The sequence below is a fragment of the Garra rufa genome, chromosome 5 (assembly GCF_049309525.1).
Source record: "Garra rufa chromosome 5, GarRuf1.0, whole genome shotgun sequence".
NCBI lineage: Eukaryota > Metazoa > Chordata > Actinopteri > Cypriniformes > Cyprinidae > Garra > Garra rufa.
The window spans coordinates 29,815,321-29,836,100 of record NC_133365.1 but is presented as its reverse complement, the minus strand read 5'-3'; the positions used below and the strand labels follow the sequence as shown (position 1 = coordinate 29,836,100).

The following is a 20,780-nucleotide window of genomic DNA, read 5'->3' as shown; positions in this document are numbered from 1 at the left end:
CTTTCAGCTTCTTTTGTCATGCAAATTTGCCTTATTGAGCTTGAAGTTAAATCTGCAGTCAAAATGGTTATGATGGTCAGGGGGTAGTTTTTTTTATCTGTCTTACTTAATTGCCTAGTGTGTACTCATGCACCTACTCTCTCCTTCTTTTCCTCATTTCTCTATACGCTCTATTGACACAGATATCCAATTAACCTCTGCCCTCCTCCAACAACTTGTCATCCTTTCTCTTTCAATCACCTCATGGGTGGAACATAAAAAAGCTTCTAGTATTCCACCGTGGGTCCCCTTTTCTCGGCTAGCGTAGAATTTTCTCTGTACATCCTGTCCTTTGACAATATGACTTTATTGACAATATAATTCCGCCTTTGATTTTTCAATATCTCATATTTCCCATCCCCTGCCCAAATGGCTCACAATCTCTATCTGGGTGAATCAGTCCTATTATAAATTCATCAAGCTGTCCTGAAGCGGTGAGACTGTGAGCTTGCAGGAATCGGTCAACTCTGTCACTGTCAGTACTAGAGTGTTTGCTATTACTGCAGAAGGTCTGTGAGCCCCTTCTGTAACATCAGCCTCATCGCTCATTCAGCAATTGTTGTTCATAGTCTCATAATCCCCCCTCTGAGGTTGTTTGTAAAGGTTCAGCGACCAGGCGCTCCATAAGTGCTGAAAATTGCTTGAAGAAAAAGACTATAGCGTTTTAAAATTTCAAGGTCTAAATCTAAAACCATTTGTGTTTTTCCATTTGCACTTAACAGTGTACAACCTCTTACATGCCTGGTCACACTACAGCCAAAATTAGTTGTAAAAAAGCCTTATAGATAAATTACATGCTTTGATGCATCAGAGAGTTTACATTGCAGATATTGAGTCTCATTCACTCAAGTATGTAAAAGTGTGCAAACATTCTCACAGATTTCATGATTCATGAATACAGTTAAAGTTAAAAGCAGAAATATACATATATCTTGCAGAATCTGCGAAATGTTAATTATTTTACCAAAATAAGAAGGATCATACAAAATGCATGTTATTTTTCATATATTACTGACCTGAATAAGATATTTCACCTAAAGGACATTTATAGTCCACAACAGAAAATTATAGTTGAATTAATAAAAATGACCCTGTTTAAAAGTTTACATACAAAAATTTACAAAAGTTTACTTGAATTTTAATACAGTGTTGTTTTTGTAAGTGATAGTTGTTCATATGTCCCTTGTTTGTTCTGAACAGTCACACTGCCTGCTGTTCTTCAGAAAAGTCCTTCAGGTCCCACATATACTTTGGTTTTTCAGCATTTTTGCGTATTTGAAGGTTTAAACACTCACTGATGCTTCAGAAAGAAAAAACGATGCATTAAGAGTCAGGGGCTGAAAACTTTTTGAATTTAAAGATCAGGGTAAATCTAACTTATTTTGTCTTCTGGGAAACATGTAAATATCTTCTGTACATTCTGAAGGACAGTACTTAATGACAAAAAATATGATATTTAGGCAAAATAAGAAAAATGTTACCATCCTCATTCCATTCAAAAGTTTTCACCCCCGGCTCTTAATGCATCGTTCTTTCCTTCTGGAATATCAGTGAGCGTTTGAACTTTCTGTAATAGTTGCATATGAGTCCCTCAGATGTCCTCAGTGTGAAAAGATGGATCTCAAATCATACAGTCATTGTTGAAAAGGGTTAAAATACACAAAAATGCTGAAAAAACAAAGAATCTTTGGGACCTGAAGGATGTTTATCTTGTGGAGTATATGTTAATGTCTTTTATGTGAAATATCTTATTCAGGTATGCACTAAATAAAAAATAACATGCATTTTGTATGATCCCTCCTGTGTTGGAAAAAAGGAACAGCTGTATGCAGTTCAATGCAATGTGACCTAATGTCTTACCTAAACCTCAGAAAGGTCTATAAAAAGATCTTTAGTGTTTTTCTCTCATCAACCTATTTGATATTTTGTAGGTTCTGAGTGGGTTTTAAAGACTGCTCTCCTTGGGTTTGTGTATGTTTGTGAGTCTGTAATTGTTTGTGCATAAATCCAGGTGGCTCTCTCATGCAGTGTAGGTAATTACAGTGTGTTTCCCACCTGCTGAGTCATCATTAACACTCTGAATTCATTCCTTTCCATATTCCCTCATCTCAACAAATTCAGTGTACCTGTATCTCTTTCTTCTATTTCCCTTGCATTGTGTTGCCTTTTATGACCACTCCCCACAAAATATATCTCTATATAAACTAAACATTTTAAAGGGATAACTAGCATTGCATAGACTGACTCAGTAAGCTTATGTTTAATAGTTTACTGTTTAATAGCAACAACCACGGAATGTGTGAGGTTTTCCTAAGGGTAGTAATTAATTAGTGTTAAAAGTGTTTTTTATTCAATTTTTTTATTTTCAAGTAGGTATACAGCATATCTGAGACTCCTTGTCCCAATATGGGCCACTCTCTTTTTGATCATTAGCAGTGGGATCTAGAGTCCCTTTGGGACAGTCTGCTTCATCAAGATCAGTATGAAGATGGGAGGGAGGAGCTATGGGATGGAAGAAATGAATTAAACAAGGGAAACTACGTTTGCCTTTGTTGAAATTGACATCCTCATAGCAAGTGGAGCGTATTTGATGTAGAACACACCGTGGCTTCATTTCTTCTCTACAATTGTGTTCTGAGGTGTTGCAGTCATTTCACTGCAGTAATCTCTGCTCTAGTTTAGCTGCAGATATTCTTTAGAGCATAGGCATCTGTGTATTGTTAATGAATGATTCTCTTTCTCCTCCGTTAAAATGGCTGAGGTGGCAGTAACCTGTCACGAATGCTATTCCAGCTGCCCAGCACACACCCAGACTCACGCAAGCAGAAAAGCTGCTTCATTACAAGGCCAGCCTCACACCGGGGGGAAGCCCATTTATGCGACAAAAACAGCTGCTGTCGGGAACTCCAAAGAGATGGAGAGAAAAAATGTGATTAGAGTCAGTGGTGCGAACTACAGTTCGGACAAATTACGCCATGGTCGATAGCAGAGTTTTTCTCTGCCCTTGGAAAATGTTGCCGCTGCCATCGACTATTGTCCACATGGTTGGGTAAAATGGAGCTTTTATGATGAAATGATCCCCCACCTTACCTTGATTTTCCAAACCTGACATTGGAATGTTTTGCTGTTTTTTCTCCTCACTGCTGATTTGGACCCCATTGACTTGCATTGTATGGGCTAATACAACTGAAACATTTTTCAAAAGATCTTTTTTTGCGTTCAGCTGAAAAAACAAAGCCATACAGGTTTGGAACATTATCCTACCTAATCTCATGATGAAAACGTACCTGTGGGAACTTTTTCGCAAAAGGCAAAATACGTACCAATAAGTACAAATCACTGCAGTTTCCAACAGAAATTAACACTAGAGGCGGTAAAACAGCGGGCACTTGTAAACGTTTTCATACACAGTTATGATTACAGCTCCATATGTTTCGCTTTCCGGTGTTGACCCCCACCAGATTACTACCCCCCGAGTATTGGTAGGGTTAGGGTTAGGTCTGGAGGAGGGGTTGGGATTAGGCAATCATGTAGCAATTTCAACGAGAGGGGTAATAATTTGGTAGGGGGTCGAAAATGGACACAAAACCGGACTTAACAAGCTTGCTTAGTAGCTCAGCCTGGACAGAATTTAACTTAGGATGCGGAATCCTTGGGTACACATCCCATAAAAAACATGACTCAAGATGAGAGATCGAAAAACAAGCTAAAGCAGCATGTTTGCGATTGTGTTTTTACATCACATTCACTTTTGTTCATATACTGTCGGGTTTAGATGTAGTGCAGATGGTACGTTATTTTAAAACGTCACAGAGAATTATCGTTATAGCGTCACTCAATGGAGATTTCAAGTCAGAACTGCAGTGACATGTACAAAACCAACATCACATAAAACATACCATATGTACGTTCATCTGTACCAGTGGAAAAAAAAACACTCTTTTGGCATCACTTCTGTTGGAAACTGCAGTGGTATGTACTTATTGGTACGTATTTTGCGGCTCGCCCACAGGTACGTTTTCCGCATGAGACTAGGTTGACAATATCAGTTTGTGTAAATGAGAGAAAATTTTCATTTTTGGGTGAGCTATTCCTTTATTTGTGTCAAATAGAGGTTACGGACCAAACTGAGTAGTAACCGATTACATGTAATTTGGATTATGTAATCAAATCCCAAAAATGTACATTTTAAAATACTCATAATCAGACTACAGTTACTTTTTTATTGATTACATGATTACATATTATTCACGCAATAGCAATAAATTATTAATACTTCATTGATACTTCCTAATTATGCTTTTTTTATCTTTTAATGTTCTTTCTATAATACTACTGCTTATATATACTCGGAAAGTCCAGTTTTGTGGACATTCACACAAAGACCAGTCACTAGTCAGGTGGCGACACAGCATTTGACCACTCAATTCACAAAAATCATTTCAGGTTTAAAAACTGTTTTAGTATTGCATCAACTAGTGATGAACACATTAATTTTATTTGAATTATCACTCAGGTCATTTAACCATGTGTTACTAAGGCTTTCAGAAACATTCTTATTTACATGTAATGCAGGGATTCCCAAACTTTTTTTGTCATTTGAACCTCTTTCATCTGATATATAAACTTTAAGTCCCCCTGAGAATTTAAAATATATATTTTAATAATCAAGTATTGTTTTAGCATGTTTCTAGTGTTTTATTTTGATTGATTTTAAAATGATTTATTTTAATTTAAGATTTAATTAATTATTAGTTTTTCATTAAATTCACAAACCCACTGCGGTGCATTTACGAGTCCCAGTTTGGGAAACCTTGATGTAATGTAATGTTTAATAAACTTCGTGTTTTTAAGTACAATGAATGGAATATATTTTCTTACTCTTTGTATTTTTATGTCAATATGATACAAGATTGTCCTGTTAAAATGAATATGATAAACAAGTTAGGTCAAAAGCAGGGGCGGACTGGCCGTCTGGACGTTCGGGAGAATACCAGAACGGCCGCTGCAGCAGGACGGCCGTCGGCCTCTGTGCAGCCGTCACAGTTTTTTTTTTTTTTTTTCTTCTTTTTTTTTTTTCTTGCTCATAATTTACTGTTGTTCCATGTCAAGACCGATAGGTGGCAACAATGCGCCTACAAGCCCATAGATGCGCAAGCTCACTCGTCAATGCTTGTCACTCAACCGTTTACAAGTGCATGGCTGTGTCCAAATTCAGGGTCTACATCCTTCGGAGGACTCATTTGAAGGATGTTACGTCACAGCGCAGCGACGAAGGCTGTCCAAATTCATAGGATCCTTCAAATGCGGCCCACAAATACGTCCTCCTTTTCCCCGAATTTGAAGGATGGGTCTGGTGAATCCTTTCCCGTCCTACTTATCCCACAATTCCTTTCGGCAGAGCGCTTCCAGTATTTTCATATAATGGCGGACGAAGCAAGCGGTAGTAATGATGGAAGTTTAAAAAAACTGTCGTTTCAAAAAATATGTTTTTACAGCGGTTGTCTAGTTTGGCCTTTGGTTTTAACGTTAAGCTTTTTTTTTTTTTTTACATTTGTATGTATATATGATAAAAAACAGCACTTTCATAAACTAGCTTCTTTCTTACTGCCTGTGTGAATATCCCCTTACACACAGCTAATTTCTTGTTGGTGATTGAAGGTGTTTTTAACGCTTTTAGGGATGAAAGAGTAGTTATTTTGTTTTGTGCAGTACAGATAACCTTACTTCTTGCTTAGCGCATTCAAGGTTTCTAGGCGACAGGATATGAGCAACGGGGAAGAGAGGGAACTGAAAGAAGTGTAGGCTGTCCAAATTCACTGCCACCTACTTCCAGGTTTTGCGGTCTTCGGAGGACCCCTCCTCCTTCAACCTGGTAGGAAGGATCCTAAGGAGGATGCAGACCCTGAATTTGGACACAGCCCATGTGAGAGAAAGAACATGGATACTGCAGGTGTTGGTAATAGGGGAAAAAAAAGGAAAGAAAAGGGTGTGAAGGAGGAGACTGCGGCCGCAGCAGCACAGGGACATAGAGATGAGGGACAGGTGCAGGAACAGGGGGAAGTTCCCCAGAAAAGTGCATTGCAAGTAAGTGCAAGTAAGCATGAAAGGAGGATAATTAGGGTTATTTCCTTGGTTATCTGACTTTAGCAAATGTAATTTCAGGTTGCTACATTTTTATCTATACCCCAATCAAATAAAACTATTGCAGTTTTTACAGTTGATTAGCTATAAAACACGATATAAACATGCCGCTGCATTAACATGAAGGCAGAATAAATATTTAATAAGTAATTAATTAAACCGTTTTTGTGCACACTGCAAAACTCCATCTAATCAAGTCAAAAAATTGTTTCCTGCTAAAAAAGTATTTTTAACCTTGTTACTTATATAAGCAAGAGTATAAGGTGTTAGTTTATTAATCTTATATTGAGTATATATGCCTTATTTTTAGAATTCTTGCCAAGTGTGATTTGTCTCATTTCATTGGTAGATTGTTTCACTTAATTTAAGAAGTTTTCGACTAAAATCAAGAATTTTAAGGCTTAGGTTAGTTGAAAGCTTCTTAAAGTAAGTGAAATAATCTGCCAATGAAACAAGAATTTGCTAAGAATTCTCAAAATAAGACAAATATACTCAAAATAAGATTAATAAAATAACCTCTTCTGCTCTTGCTTAGTATATAAGTCTCAAAAACAAGATCAAAAATACTTTTTAGCTGGAAACAAGATTTTTTGACTTGGTTAGATGAACAGTTTTTGCAGAGCCGTATTTTTTGCACAAATTAATTAAGAGATTATTAAGTAATAAATATAGTTTAAGATTGCATGCCATTTCTACCATTTGTTTTTGTATGTTTTAGGTAGTCACCTCATCTGAATAGTTTTTCAGCAGAGAGACATTAAAAGAGGGCTGTTTATTTCTGTGAGTATTCCACACTATGCTTTTAACACATCTTTTAGTCAACATCAGAGATAATGCTATAATTTGGAAGATAAAACATAAGGGTTAAGATTTAAGTATTTTGAGACCTGTGTCTGCTGCTGATTAGCTTTCACACACATCTGTTGTTGTGGGCTGAGCTGAGTCAAAGTCCAGGGCTGTTTTTTAGTCCCAGTCCGCCACTGGTCAAAAGTAATCAAAAAGTAGCCAGATCATATTACCAAAAATGTGTAATGTAATGGATTACGTTACAAACTACAATTTTTGTCATGTAACTTGGAATCAGTAACAGACTACAATTTCTAAGTATCTAACTAGCTTTCCACCATCTTTCAGATATCAATAAAAAAGGATCAAAGCTGTCTCTGTGACACCTGTCTCTCCCCTGTGCAAACAGGTGGTGGACCACCTTTTTTGCCCATCAAAAAACAGCAAATTCGAAATCCTCTTTTCATGTGAATAATTATGCGTATTCAGATTTGTATAGCTTTTTGTGTTTGAGAGAGAGCGTGTAGTTAAACATAGAAAAAAAGGCAGAACTCAGCAAAATATCTGAAATCGATTACAGCACCTTAAAAAAGGCATATCATGTTGTAGATATGGAACATAACTCCAAACTTAGCTCTTAAGAGCTCTTAGTAAGCTAAATGCATATTTGATGGACTACTTCCATTCCAGTTTGATTGTGGGGGCAGATGTGTCAGCCGCAGTATTGTTTAACTTCCACTAACTTTGTGCTGCCACACTCACACTCAACCCTGTCCTCACCCCTCTTGTCCTGATCTCAACTCACACTGTCTCTGATACTAATACAGACTGAACACCCTTTGGGCAGGCAGCCTCATCTGAGGACACTCACCACAGCGCACAAACAAAGCATCCACACAAACACAATGGCATGAACGTGAACTTGACTTTCTCCCTCACTTTGTCTCTGTCCTGTCCTTTCGATGCCAAAATAGGATTTTGAAAAGAACATAGCAGAGCCCTTTTGAACGCACATACCAATAGTTAGAAATATCAATACCACTTAAAACAGTTCCTGTTAAAAAACATTTAGTCTCATAGACTCTACTGCAGCAGGATTTGCAGTTCGAACAAAAAGCTTCATGATATGCATATTAATCACTTTCTAGGCCCTACATCAAAGCGAAGCACGTTAGACATCATTTTAGGCTCAGTTTTAAGCTACCTAGGCTTATTGGAAATACGTGCCTGAGCCTCTATATACATTTCTGCAAGACTAAAAAAAGTGTACCTATATGTACAAATCACTGGAGTTTCCAGTTGAAATTAACACTATGGCTGTAAAACTCAGACAATGTTTATTCCTTTTTACACAAAGTTGATTTACAGGTAGAGTTGATTATTAAAGCCTAATTACACAATTACTTTCAGAATATTATGCTTCAAAACTATTTTAACATCCTGCACGGTTTGAGAACTGATACTCTTGAAGATTGTCGTCACATATACAGCTTCATATATGCATGGGTTTTCTAATTCAGTAGGTTTGCTCTGTAGCTCACACGATACGGTGTTGCACTTGAGTGATGAGGAGCTTCGTTACAAACCCTGTGAAACTACAGCTCAGATCTGCATAAGGAAGTTTAAATAGCACGGCTGCATCAACAAATGCATTTTTATATCACTTTTGCATTTGTTAACACTATTGGTTAGGTTTAGGGTTGGGTTTGGGGTAGGGGATATCTCCAACATGATAGAGCATTAACCTTTAGCGACACTCCCTGGATATTTGAATTCTGAAAAGTCGCAATATGTACCTCAAACAGCATAATAAAAAACTTAAAACGTCCCACTGTCATGTATTAAACGTGTTTTAGCACCACTCTCCGAACATTTCACAATGAATGCCACAAAACAAGCAGTAAGGAACGTAATTACAGTGTTGCAGAAATGTATATATGTATTTTCATGAGCCTGGGTTGACCAAAGACCTCAAATGTAAAAACAGAAGTACACTACAGAGACTCAAAACGAATCAAGTCACTTGTATTTTTGCAGCGCTTTATATAGTACTAATTTACATCAAACAAAGATATTATATGAGACCCTGGACCACAAAACCAGTCTTTTATGCCACAAATCATTGGGATATTAAGTAAAGATTATGTTCCGTGAAGATATTTTGTAAACTTCCTATTGTAAATATATCAAAACATCATTTTTGATTAGTAATATGCATTGCTAAGAACTTCATTTGGACAACTTTAAAGGCAATTTTCTCAATATTTTCAGTATTTTGCACCCTCAGATTTCAGATATTTAAATAGTTGTATCTCTGCCAAATATTGTTCTTAAGGCTTATTTATTCTTCTTTTAAAAATTGACTCTTGGTCCAGGGTCACATACAGTGCCTTGCGAAATTATTCATACCCTTTCATTTTTTTCACATTTTGTTATGTTGCTGCGTTATGTTAAACTACTTTAAATTACTTTTTTCCCACATCAATCTACACTCCCTGCTCCATAATGGCAAAGCAAAAAATAGGTTTTTAACATTTGTGCAAATTTATTAAAAATAAAAAACTGTAAAGATCCCGTTGCATAAGTATTCATACCCTTTTCTGGGACACTCGAAACTTAGCTCAGGAGCATTCATATTGCTTCTAGATGTTACTACACTTCGAGTGGAGTTAAACTGTGGCAAATTCATTTGAATGAGCATGATTTAGAAAGGCACACACCTCTCAGAAAAGGTCTAACAGCTGAAAATGCATATCAGAGCAAAAACCAAGTCCTGAGGTCAAGATAACTGCCTGTAGAGCTCAGTGACAGACTTGCGTTAAGGCAATGATCTAGGGAAGAGTTTAGAAGAAAATCTGCTGCATTGAAGGTTCACAGAAGCTTTATCCATAATGGAAGACGATTGGAACAACTAGGACTCTAGAAAATGTCTGCCAGCCCCCATCCAAGCTGACAGAGCTTGAGAGGTGAAAAGGTGAGGCAAAGAATGGCAGATAATTGCCAAATGCAGATGTGCAACGCTTATGGATAATGCTTCTGTGAACCTTCAATGCAGCAGATTTTTAATATTATTAATATTTATGAATGCTCCTGAGCTAAATTTCGAGTGTCCCAGAAAAGGGTATGAATACTTATGCAACGGGATCTTTTCAGTTTTTTATTTTTAATAAATTTGCACAAATGTTAAAAACCTATTTTTTGCTTTGCCATTATGGAGTGGGGAGTGTAGATTGATGTGGGGAAAAAAAAAGTAATTTAAAGTAGTTTAACATAAGGCAGCAACATAACAAAATGTGAAAAAAATGAAGGGGTATGAATAATTTCGCAAGGCACTGTATGATTGTACAAAAAAATCTGTAATTTGCAAACATGCCCTGGACAATATGACTATAAAACTGTATTGAAATGACTTGATATCCATTATATTTTATTTTTACATTTGTTTTCCACAGAATGTTTGGAACAAGAGGTAAATAAGTAAGTAAATTACAAATTTGAATGAACTGTTCCTTTAAATTGTCATGCTGTTGAAAGAAACCTATTTTAACAAAGTATTACCATATTACTTTATAATATGACATAATAATGTATCACATTTCCAGTTCATATGTCATACTGTTAATATTTATAATATCACGTAATTCCAAATGAGCAGATACACAGTAGACAATGCAATCATTTGTTAAGTTCTTATTGATTACATTACAGAAGCTGATTCATTATTATTGATTACATACTGCACTGTCTGATGCTGTACGAATCTGCTGGGCTACGATAGCTGATCTAATTTTAAACCTCCAGGCACATTTTTACGCCTCAGTCTCGACTCAAAGCTATGAAAAAGTCAAAGTTCAGGTACCATATGCTTATCCTCCAAAGGCCCTGAAGTACCTCAAAAGCAAAGGGATCCTCCACATTCCTTTTATCTCCTGAGCCTCACAGACACAATATTACCTCTTTCATAATTCTCTCTCAAGTATTCTTTCAAGTGCTTCCTCGTCTTTTTTACTGTAATCTCTTTTCCAAATTTCACACTGTGATTCATCTTCTGTTAGTGATTCTGACTGGGGCTCCAAATGTTTCAAAGGCATCGGGATGGTATTCTGAACAAAGGAGTTAATCTAAAATGGATGATTTCTTGTTTGTGGCTTCGTTTTTTCTTTCTTATTTTCTTCCTTTTGTTTGATTGTGAATTATGTGAATAACAATATTTTGTCTTTTTACAGTTTGCTTGTCATGTTCCTCATCTGTGCACTGCTTTGAATAAAAACATTTACTAAATGAATAAATACTACCAGTCAAAAGTTTTTGAACAGTAAGATTTTTTATATTTTTTAAAGAGGTTTCTTCTGCTCACCAAGGCTGCATTTCTTTGATCCAAAGTACAGCAAAAACCTGTGATTTCAAAGCTGATTTTTTAGCATCATTACTCCAGATCCTTCTTTCTATTCATTAAAGAATAATTAAAAGACTGTACTGTTTTTAACACTGATGTTTCTTGAACAGCAAATCAGCATTTTAGAATGATTTCTGAAGAATCATGTGACACTGAAGACTCAAGTAATGATGATGAATAACTTTGATCACAGGAATGAAATACATTTTAAAATATATTCAAATAGAAAGCTGTTATGTAAAAATAGTAAAAAAAAAAAAAAATGTTCTAAAAATATATAAACAAAAATACTGCTTTTGCTGTAAGTTGGATCAAATAAATGCAGGCTTGGTGACCAGAAGAGCCTTTAAAAAAAACTTCTATTCTTACTGTTCAAAAACCTTTGACTGGTAGTGTATATGTGTGTATGTGAGTCTCAAGTCTCCCTGTACTATTCACAGGCCTCAGACGTTTAATGATTTATATTTTGCCCTCCACCCTGCTAACTAGTAATAACCCGCCTTCTCCCTGCCCCCATTTATCTAACCCTCAGAGAGTTCAACAGATAATTATCCTACAACTCTTTCATATTCTACACTGAAAACTATTAAAAACTAAATTCAATTAAAATCCTTTGAAAGTAACAAGAAGTGTTATAAAATTGGAATTGCTGTAAAAAAGGAGAGGGAGGCCGGTGGGGTAAATCAATTATCAAGACATCCACTAGGTATTTGTCTGTGGTGGACAGCTAATGGCTTTGCACTTAAAAGGCTTAATGGCCAAAAGCGGCACAATGCAAATTCCTCTGTTAATTTTCTAAAAAGCTTTGTATAAAGCCACCCATCGAGAAATAAATCTGATTATGGAAATGAACCAACACCTACACGTGTCATGTTTATCCTAAAGGGGGGGATTAGTAGCCAATGATATATTCATGTTTTGTCCTCCTCTGGCAGCCATTCATATGGGTAAATAGGAATTCCATACTGAATTCTGATGATCTCAACAAAGTAATGAGCTTTGCTGCCTAACGGCAATACCGGAACCGTCTCAAGTGCTTCCTGCACTAACATATATAATCATGGAGACAGTCATGATGAGTGTAATTTATTGTGCTATTAAGCTATAGTGCTATGTGTGTGCGTGTGTGTTCAAGCACAGATTACATTTCCATCATTAAAGGTCAGTGTTGGCTCATCATTTGCTTACATTAGCAGACTGAGTGTCTCTCTGGAAGATATTTCCATTATGGTTAAACTCCCACAATTTCCTGCTGTTTGGTGAAAAATTCTCTATTGTTCAGGTCTGACTGCGTTTGAAGCTCTATGTGTGAAGCCTTGAGTTCAAAAGGAGACAAAACCATTGTCATTAATTTTTCAGCTAATTATCTTCATCCAGCTTTTCATCCCTCGCAGCAATTCAGCATGAGAGAGAAAAATGGAGAAAATTAAAGATCCAGAGGCAGACAGACGGAGCGAGGGTGTAGGGAGGACAGAGGAGGGGACACCAGGGACAAGGTTTGATCCAGACGGAGCTTCAGGCAGACCGTCTAAACCCACCTCTTTTATCTTCATCAAAAGAATTCATCAGGAACTCACCAAAAAATCATAATGTGAAAGAAGTAGTTCACTCTAGATATAGAAAAAGGTTGAAGATAGAAAGAAGTAGAGAAGCTAACCACCGTTTGCATGGTAAGTGCTAATAAACTGATAAGAATCGCTACGCTTTTACTTAACAGCTGAAATTATGTAACAACATATTGCTGTTGTGATAGAGATGTTCAGAAGAGCCACAGAGCAAAGCACTACGGAAGAAATGCAAACGGGTATAATGCAGATATAGATTCAGGCACCGAACCGCTTAAGTGATTGTCACATCTTTCATCCTCGACAAGCTGATTTAGTTGGCACTGAAAATATGTCATTGGAACTCTTCCTGTTTATATTTATAGACTGTAAATTAGATTTTCTAGCTGTTTTTCTAGCCTTGTAACATCAGAGATTTTGCTAAGTCATGGTGCTGCTAATTTTTATATGGAGAAAATAAGCAGTACAAAATACTTGCTCTTTAATGTACCACTATTGAACTTTGGGCTCGCTAGTGTTTTAAATATTTAATATTAGGTTATCATAAAATGCTACATAAGAGTTTTGAGCTGGCTAAGGGATAAGAAGTCAGCAGATCATGTTCAGCCTACCTCTCACGTCGGCTGAAAACCTGGCAGAGTGTCGAGAAACAAAAAGCTTCAGCTCCTGGTCCAGGTTACAATCAATCAGGTTTGTGTCCCATGATCGAATTCCTGCAAATCAGAGGGAAAAGTGTGAAAACATAAAATGTGTTGCACTTTTTATAGATTGTGAAGAGGCCAGATCTCCATTAAATGTATGTTTACTCAGCACCTTGAGTATGAAGAATTTAGCAATACACCAGGGAGAGATCTGAAACTCAGTTGTGCGTAATTAAATAACATACTTTACTGTAGATCTGATCAATCTAGCAAGGTATTTAAATAATCAGATTGGGTTTCCTTGTATATTGAATTGAAGCCCAGTTCACGGAATTAATGCTGCGTTCCAAGCAGGTTTTTTAACTGGTAAATCACCACTTCAAACCACGACTCACGACTTTGTAGTGTTCCAGGCAAGTCACACCAAACTGCCTGGGCACATTTATGAATTATTATTATTTTTATATTATTATTAATTTGATTGCAATGTTATATTGTCCTAAAGTCTATTTTTCCACTGTGTACTACTTGCATAAACACCGCACCCATTAGGGCTGACATTGTTGTTTCATGGGCTATGATCGTCAGAACTCGGACCTGGGAGTACATCGATTTAGTACGAGTTCACGAGTGGGAAGTCATGGGTTTGACTGCCGTTCCAGTGCACTTTCACTGGTAGAAGGTTGGAAAAACACGGGTTACGGGTTGCCTGGAACGCGGCATAAATGTCATGCTCTGTTGGTTTACCCGCAAAAGTCAATCAATGTATGGAAATATCTATAAAATGTTCTGAGACAGGATGTCTGTGCTAATCCTCTTTATGATCAATGGTTAGCCAGAAGAGAAATTATGTGTTGAAGAGAACATTTCTCAGGATCACAATGTAAAAGGTTAAGACGGTTGTTCACATTGTGTGTAAACATGTTTTCTTTTTATGATGGCATACTTGCTCCCTTCGTGGGACCACAAAAGAATATTACCCCTTTATTTCTTCTACCACAAACAACTCATACTGTATGCCCTCAAGGCAAGTAGTAATACACAGATATTAAATGGTGACTTTATGGTTTCCTGTAAAGCACTGCTTTGCTGTTTTCACCTCCATTTCTGGCTTGGTCACTTGCTTGTTTAGAATTTAGAAGATGGAAGATCAGACATTAATACAATACAAAAGCAGTGAAATGTCCAGTAAGGTGAAGGTAACAAGTAAATGTGTCCCTGGACCACAAAACTTAAGTAGCACAGGTGTATTTGTAGCAAGAGTCAAAAATACATTGTATGGGTCAAAATGATTTTTTTTAAGCCAAAAAGCATTAGGATATTACGTTCCATGAAGATATTTTGTAAATTTTTGTACCGTAAATATATCAAAACGTAATATTTGATTAGTAAGTTGCATTGCTAAGAACTTCATTTGGACAACTTTAAAAGTGATTGTCTCAATATTTTGATTTGCACCCTCAGATTACATTTTCAAATAGTTGTATCTCGGCCAGATGTCCTATTCTAACAAACCATACATCAATTGAAAGCTTATTTATTATAAATCTAAATTTCAAATAATTGACTCTTATGACTGGTTTTGTGCTGCAGGGTCACACATGTAAAAAATCATACATTGTTCAATATGGAAGCAGAGACATCCTCAAAGTGATGCTAATGCCTCCTCATAGCACATGAAAAGGGAGATGATTCTGTTTTTATTTTTTCTTGCACACTCAAACTCAAACAGATAATGATTCCCACAAAGTGCGTGAAATTAACTACACTGTCCGATTCATTCACGAATCGATCTTCTGAGTCGGATCTTTTTAATGAATCACTTGAACCAACTCGCTCTGAACTGAATCGTGAACTCATTGAACCGAGCTAAACGATGATAACAAGAGCGAATGAACCGAAGATTTGAGTTACAATTTAATATCCAAAGAGAAGAAATGTTAAAGCATATGCCTACTAGAAATGCGTTTATGACAGTTTTATCAAGACATAAACAAAATAGCATTTTACTCAGAAGTGCCTACTTTTCACAAAGAGATGTACATTTAAATATAGCTAGTATTTTGTAGTGTATATTGTAAAAGACTTGTGTATGAGCTCAACTGGGACAGAATAAACACGCTTAACGTTACTTCTAAGATGTGACTAAAAACGTAATATGCGCCTGCTTATTGCTTCACTGAAACAACTGGATGTAGCATCACGTGACGACGTAATTACGTCTAGACGTGAAGAACAGCCGAATCTGTTTTTGAAACGAACTGTTGAAAAGAACCGGTTCGGGGATGACTCGAACGTCCCACCACTAACTGAAAAACGCCCTTTTTGGCAGGAACGCGAGGCCCTTCTGACTTTCCGTAGGGACTGCAGTGCGGACCGCGCCACGCCTACAAGCCGGTTTCGTACTAGACTGGAGTGAGTTGAATGTAAAAGGATGGAAATAAATCGGGATGCGCAGCAACAATGTTTCTAAGGTCTGGTGAAGTGAACAAAAGTTATGGCTTTTGCAATACAACGCCACTCTTAGCCTACTGTCTGTTTGATATGGTTAACTCATGGAATTCGTGATAAACTGAATTAATTATCTTTCTCGTAGTTATTTAGGGTGATTCCCGACATGAATCGCAAAAACAACACAAGAATATAGTAAGAAAACACGAGCTTAGGAAACAAAGAACTGGCGCGCAACATCAAATCCACGCAGACCCAAAGTGATGGTGCACCTCCTGACTGCAGAGCCGATCGATGCTTCATTTAACGATCATCCACCCGGCAAAACAAGCGATACGCATTATTTATCGACGCACTATAAATAAGTCAGACACTAAAGTTCGTCCAAAATACGGCCAAAACAACATATGGATCATCAGATAGAGCTGCGCCCTGTGAAAACAGTGATGGTGCTGATGGTGATGATGATGATGTCTTTGGGAAACGGGGTGGCGCGACGCGATGGCTTTGATAAGAAATGCAGTGCACTCGCCAGTTACTAACAGGGAGGGGCTGCGCTACAGTTTCCATCTACATATTCACCCAACAAAGAAATCCAATAACATGATGCATGGAAAGTTTCTTGCAGTCAGCAGAAATTGGTGGCTATGTTCCCGCATTCAAATCACCTATTCAATCCCAAAGTGAGTTCAAGGTTAGTCTATTGAACTTGAAAAGCCATCTGCATCAGACATACGTCTTCAAACATCATTTAAAATAGATTCAAGGCATAAACAGCACTAAAGCACTGTTATTCGTGTCAGCTGGGCTACCTTTCTCAATGTCCGCAATGGCACACTTCAGATGCTCGTCAGTGACCAGCTCTCCAATGACCACCAGCAGGTAATATTTGCTCTCGTCGAAGTGATGTGTCGAGGCCGTGGGTGATGCCGTGTTCCTGATGCTGCTGACACCTCCGAAGGGTGCTGGAGTATCTATAGAATCAACTAGCGTCGCCATTCTCTCAGACACTCATTCACTCACTCTCTGTCCGGCAACCAAAAAGTGAGCTGCTATCTGAAGCCGTGCAGCGGGCGCAGAAGGAGTGGCCCAGGCTTTTATATCCTCAGACTGAGTGTCATAGTGATGAGGAACCGCTGCTGCCTCTCCTCTCATCCAGCTGATGTCATGCAGCAAATCATAAAACCGCGCGAGACCAATCGGAACCTTGAAACGCGTTACATAATTAACGGATGTCCAGGATTTATCGTTAAAACTGGACTAACTTGTTGACATGTGGATTGAGTGGCAATATCCATAAACGTTTAGCCTTGGAAGACTGCAGTTGTTTTATTAAACAGTGTAGCTCCTGGCACCTTATTTTTTAATGTGTTGATTTATTAAATATTTCCTTTTCTGTCACAGTTGCTTTGTCAACATCGCATAGTCAAACCAAAAATTATTCATTTTTCATTTTAAATATTATGTTACTAGTGTGTGCAGGACACTATATCATTTATGTAAGTGAGGATAGCAAAATACAGTAAACTGTGAAATATTATATCCCAAAATTCTTTATACAGTGGACTACCAATAAAACAGATTAAAATTTGGGACCAAAAATTACTCAGATACTTTGACCTGACCATGTTTTCATACATCAAAGTCATCTCACATGATCAAGATAAGTTGAATTTGTTCTGACACAGTTTAACTCTTGAGTTCTTGTCATATTTTATTACAATTATCTAAACTATAGCGAATAATGTGAGAAATGTTGAAGGTGTCTGAGTAAATTTAGGTTTGACTGTATGTAAAACAGTCGTAACAATAAAGTTATTTGAAACAATTTGATTTAAAACAAGTCATAACAGAAAACACTGACTCTTTGCTAAATTATCTCAATCATATAAATTCATATATGTAAGTAGCAGTTTCCATTCATTTTCATTACATTTTGAGCAAATAATGGAGGAGTAATATCATATTTTAAGAGATCCCAATCTCACCCTTACCCTGTTCTTCACAAAACTTATCATGTACATTTACACATTTCACTTCCCCAAACAATAGAAATAAATAAATACAATTTTTGCAAAAAGAAAAGATCGTTTTATTTAGCCTTTAACAATATTATTTTCATATAAAATAAACCCCTGTGATTATCATTGATGTGGAAAAACTATATTATTTAAACTGTTATAAATCAGTATTTGTACTTGTAATTTGTCATTTATGATGATATAATGTGCATCTAATCATGAAAATAATGTCACAAAGTTAAAACTGATGGTCCTAAAATAGGCTTTGTTTTTCTTTATGCAAATTATATATTTTTAGATATATTGTATTCTTTTTCCCTCTTTTTCCTTATAACTTTGAGGTGAAATATTACTTTGGCATCCATAAAATACACACTTAATATAACTGTCATGCTCAGTTTGCATGTATTCAGTCATCTTTTTTACAGCAAAGCTTCTTAGGTACACAAAATGATTTAGATTTAATAATATTTTTCCTTGCATGAAATACAAATATATTTCTAGCAATATATTTGTAGCATTTTGTGTTTTCATGTGTTTCTAAAAGACAAAGTTTTGTTTATATTTTGCTGTGCTCTTTTTAATGCAGAGGCATACTGATGCAGACGAGGGTGTTCCTCCTTGTCCCATCTTGATGATGTCATTTTAGGCAGAGTCATTGCACATATTCTACTGTCTCATTTTAAAGGTGGATGCACTGTAATACAGCTGTGTCATTGGGGTTCACCTGGAGCTGCGTGGCAGATTCTGCACATTTAGCACTCATACGCAGGTTACTAGATATAATTAGTAAACACACAAACTTATGTATTTCATATAAGGTATTTATTATTTCGTTTGTATTATTGTATTATTTTAATTTTTGATTTTTAATAAAGAATTTGTTTTGTCAAGCCACAGTCTAGTTTGATTAATTTATGCTTTGCATTTGCTGCAGCTGTTTCAGATGAACCCATATGTTATCTATATGTAAATATTTTAGTAAGATAAATCAGTCACTGCAGTTTTGAGCACTGGAAGTGGGGCATGATTCAGCACATCAAACATTCATTATATTACATCTGGAAAAGTGGAAGCCTGTTATAAATATATTATAAGGTTACATGTGAGCCAGTCAGAGGTGTTTTTGTTAAGTGTAGTGTGATAATAAAGTGTGGAAGGGTGCATGATGTAAAGTGACAGAATGGAATATGTCAGAAGAACTGAAATGTTAATATTGTTAGGTGAGATCAGTTTACTCCAGAATTACAGTTTCCTGATAATTTACTCACCCCTATGTCATCCAAGATGTTCACTTTCTTTCTTCAGCTGAAAATAAATTAAGATTTATGAGGAAAACATTTCAGGATTTTTCTCCATATAGTGGACTTAAATGGGGATCAGCGGGTTGAAGGTCCAAATTGTAGTTTCAACACAGCTTCAAAGGGCTCTACGAGATGCCAGTTTAGGAATAAGGGTCTTATCTAGCGAAACGATTGATCATTTTCTAAAAAAATAAATAAATAAATAAATATATATATATATATACTTTTTAACCACAAATGCGTCCACATGTGACGTAGGTGGAAGTACCGACCCAGTGTTTACAACACGAACGTGCAAAGAAAGTCAAACAGCCTTTAAAGAAGAAGGGTCTTATCTAGTGAAACGATCGATTATTTTCTAAACAAATTGACAATTTATATACTTTTTAACCTCAAATGCTTGTCTTGTCTCATCTCTGTGATGCACATGCATAGTCTGTGTAATCCGGGTCAATACAGTTAGGGTATGTTGAAAAACTCCTACCTCTTTTTCATCTTCAATATCTAAATCGTCCTACATCGCTGTTTTACCTTTTTAGTAAAGGCCGTTTGATCTTCTTTGTATGTTCACTTTGTAAACACTGGGTCGGTACTTCTGCAGCGATGTAGCGCGATTTTAAAGTTGGGGAAGAAAACGAGATGGGAGTTTTTCCAACATACCCATGCGCATTGCAGAGACTTGACAAGACGGGCATTTGAGGTTAAAAAGTATATAAATTGTCAATAATAAATAACTGCTCATTTCGCTAGATGAGACCTTTCTTCCTCAGCTGGGATCGTTTAGAGCCCTTTTGAAGCTGCATTTTAACTGCATTTTGGAAGTTCAAACTTGGGGGCACCATACATATCCATTATATGGAGAGAAATCCTGAAATCTTTTCATCAAAAACCTAATTTCTTTATGACTGAAGAAAGAAAAACATGGACATCTTGGATGACAAAAGGGGCGAGTAAATTATAAATTATTGTTCTGAAAGTGAACTAATCCTTTAAGAGAGAGAGCGTTCAAATTTGAAACAGAATTAGGAGATGACATTTCCTTGGGTCAATAAAGAGGAATGAAATCCGAATAGAGAGAAGGAAGAGAATGAAATTATTTCAGGAACAATTATGTTAAGTGGTGTCTGTCATGACAACGACATTTGTTGCCATGGTAGCTGTGCCATGGGACCACAATCAGCCCATCGCTGCATGGGGCACCAGATTAAACAATCGTCATTGCAATGAAGATGCCCAGTCTGGCATATGAGTGACCGGTGACTAGATTTGATATGGTTATGTTTGAGCATTTTTAACATTTTCTTTAACTAAAAATTATACAGATGTAATTACAAATGTAGTGTCTTATAATTTGATTCCATTTCCATTTCTTTATAGTATAATTTCAGTTTTCACAGTGATAGTTGCAATCAATTAAAGATTACTGTACATAC

General features: G+C 36.6%; 1 protein-coding gene across 1 annotated transcript; it reads right to left on the bottom strand.

The window, feature by feature from the left end:
- Nucleotides 1-13,518: 13,518 nt before the first annotated feature.
- On the bottom strand, nucleotides 13,519-17,069 carry LOC141334819 (electromotor neuron-associated protein 1-like). Its single transcript, XM_073840044.1, has 2 exons — nucleotides 16,835-17,069; nucleotides 13,519-13,643 (listed from the first exon to the last, which is right to left on the bottom strand). Exons 1-2 carry the CDS (start codon nucleotides 17,019-17,021, stop codon nucleotides 13,519-13,521), a joined length of 312 nt encoding a protein of 103 aa, XP_073696145.1. The 5' UTR covers nucleotides 17,022-17,069.
- Between the last annotated feature and the right edge of the window lie 3,711 nt (nucleotides 17,070-20,780).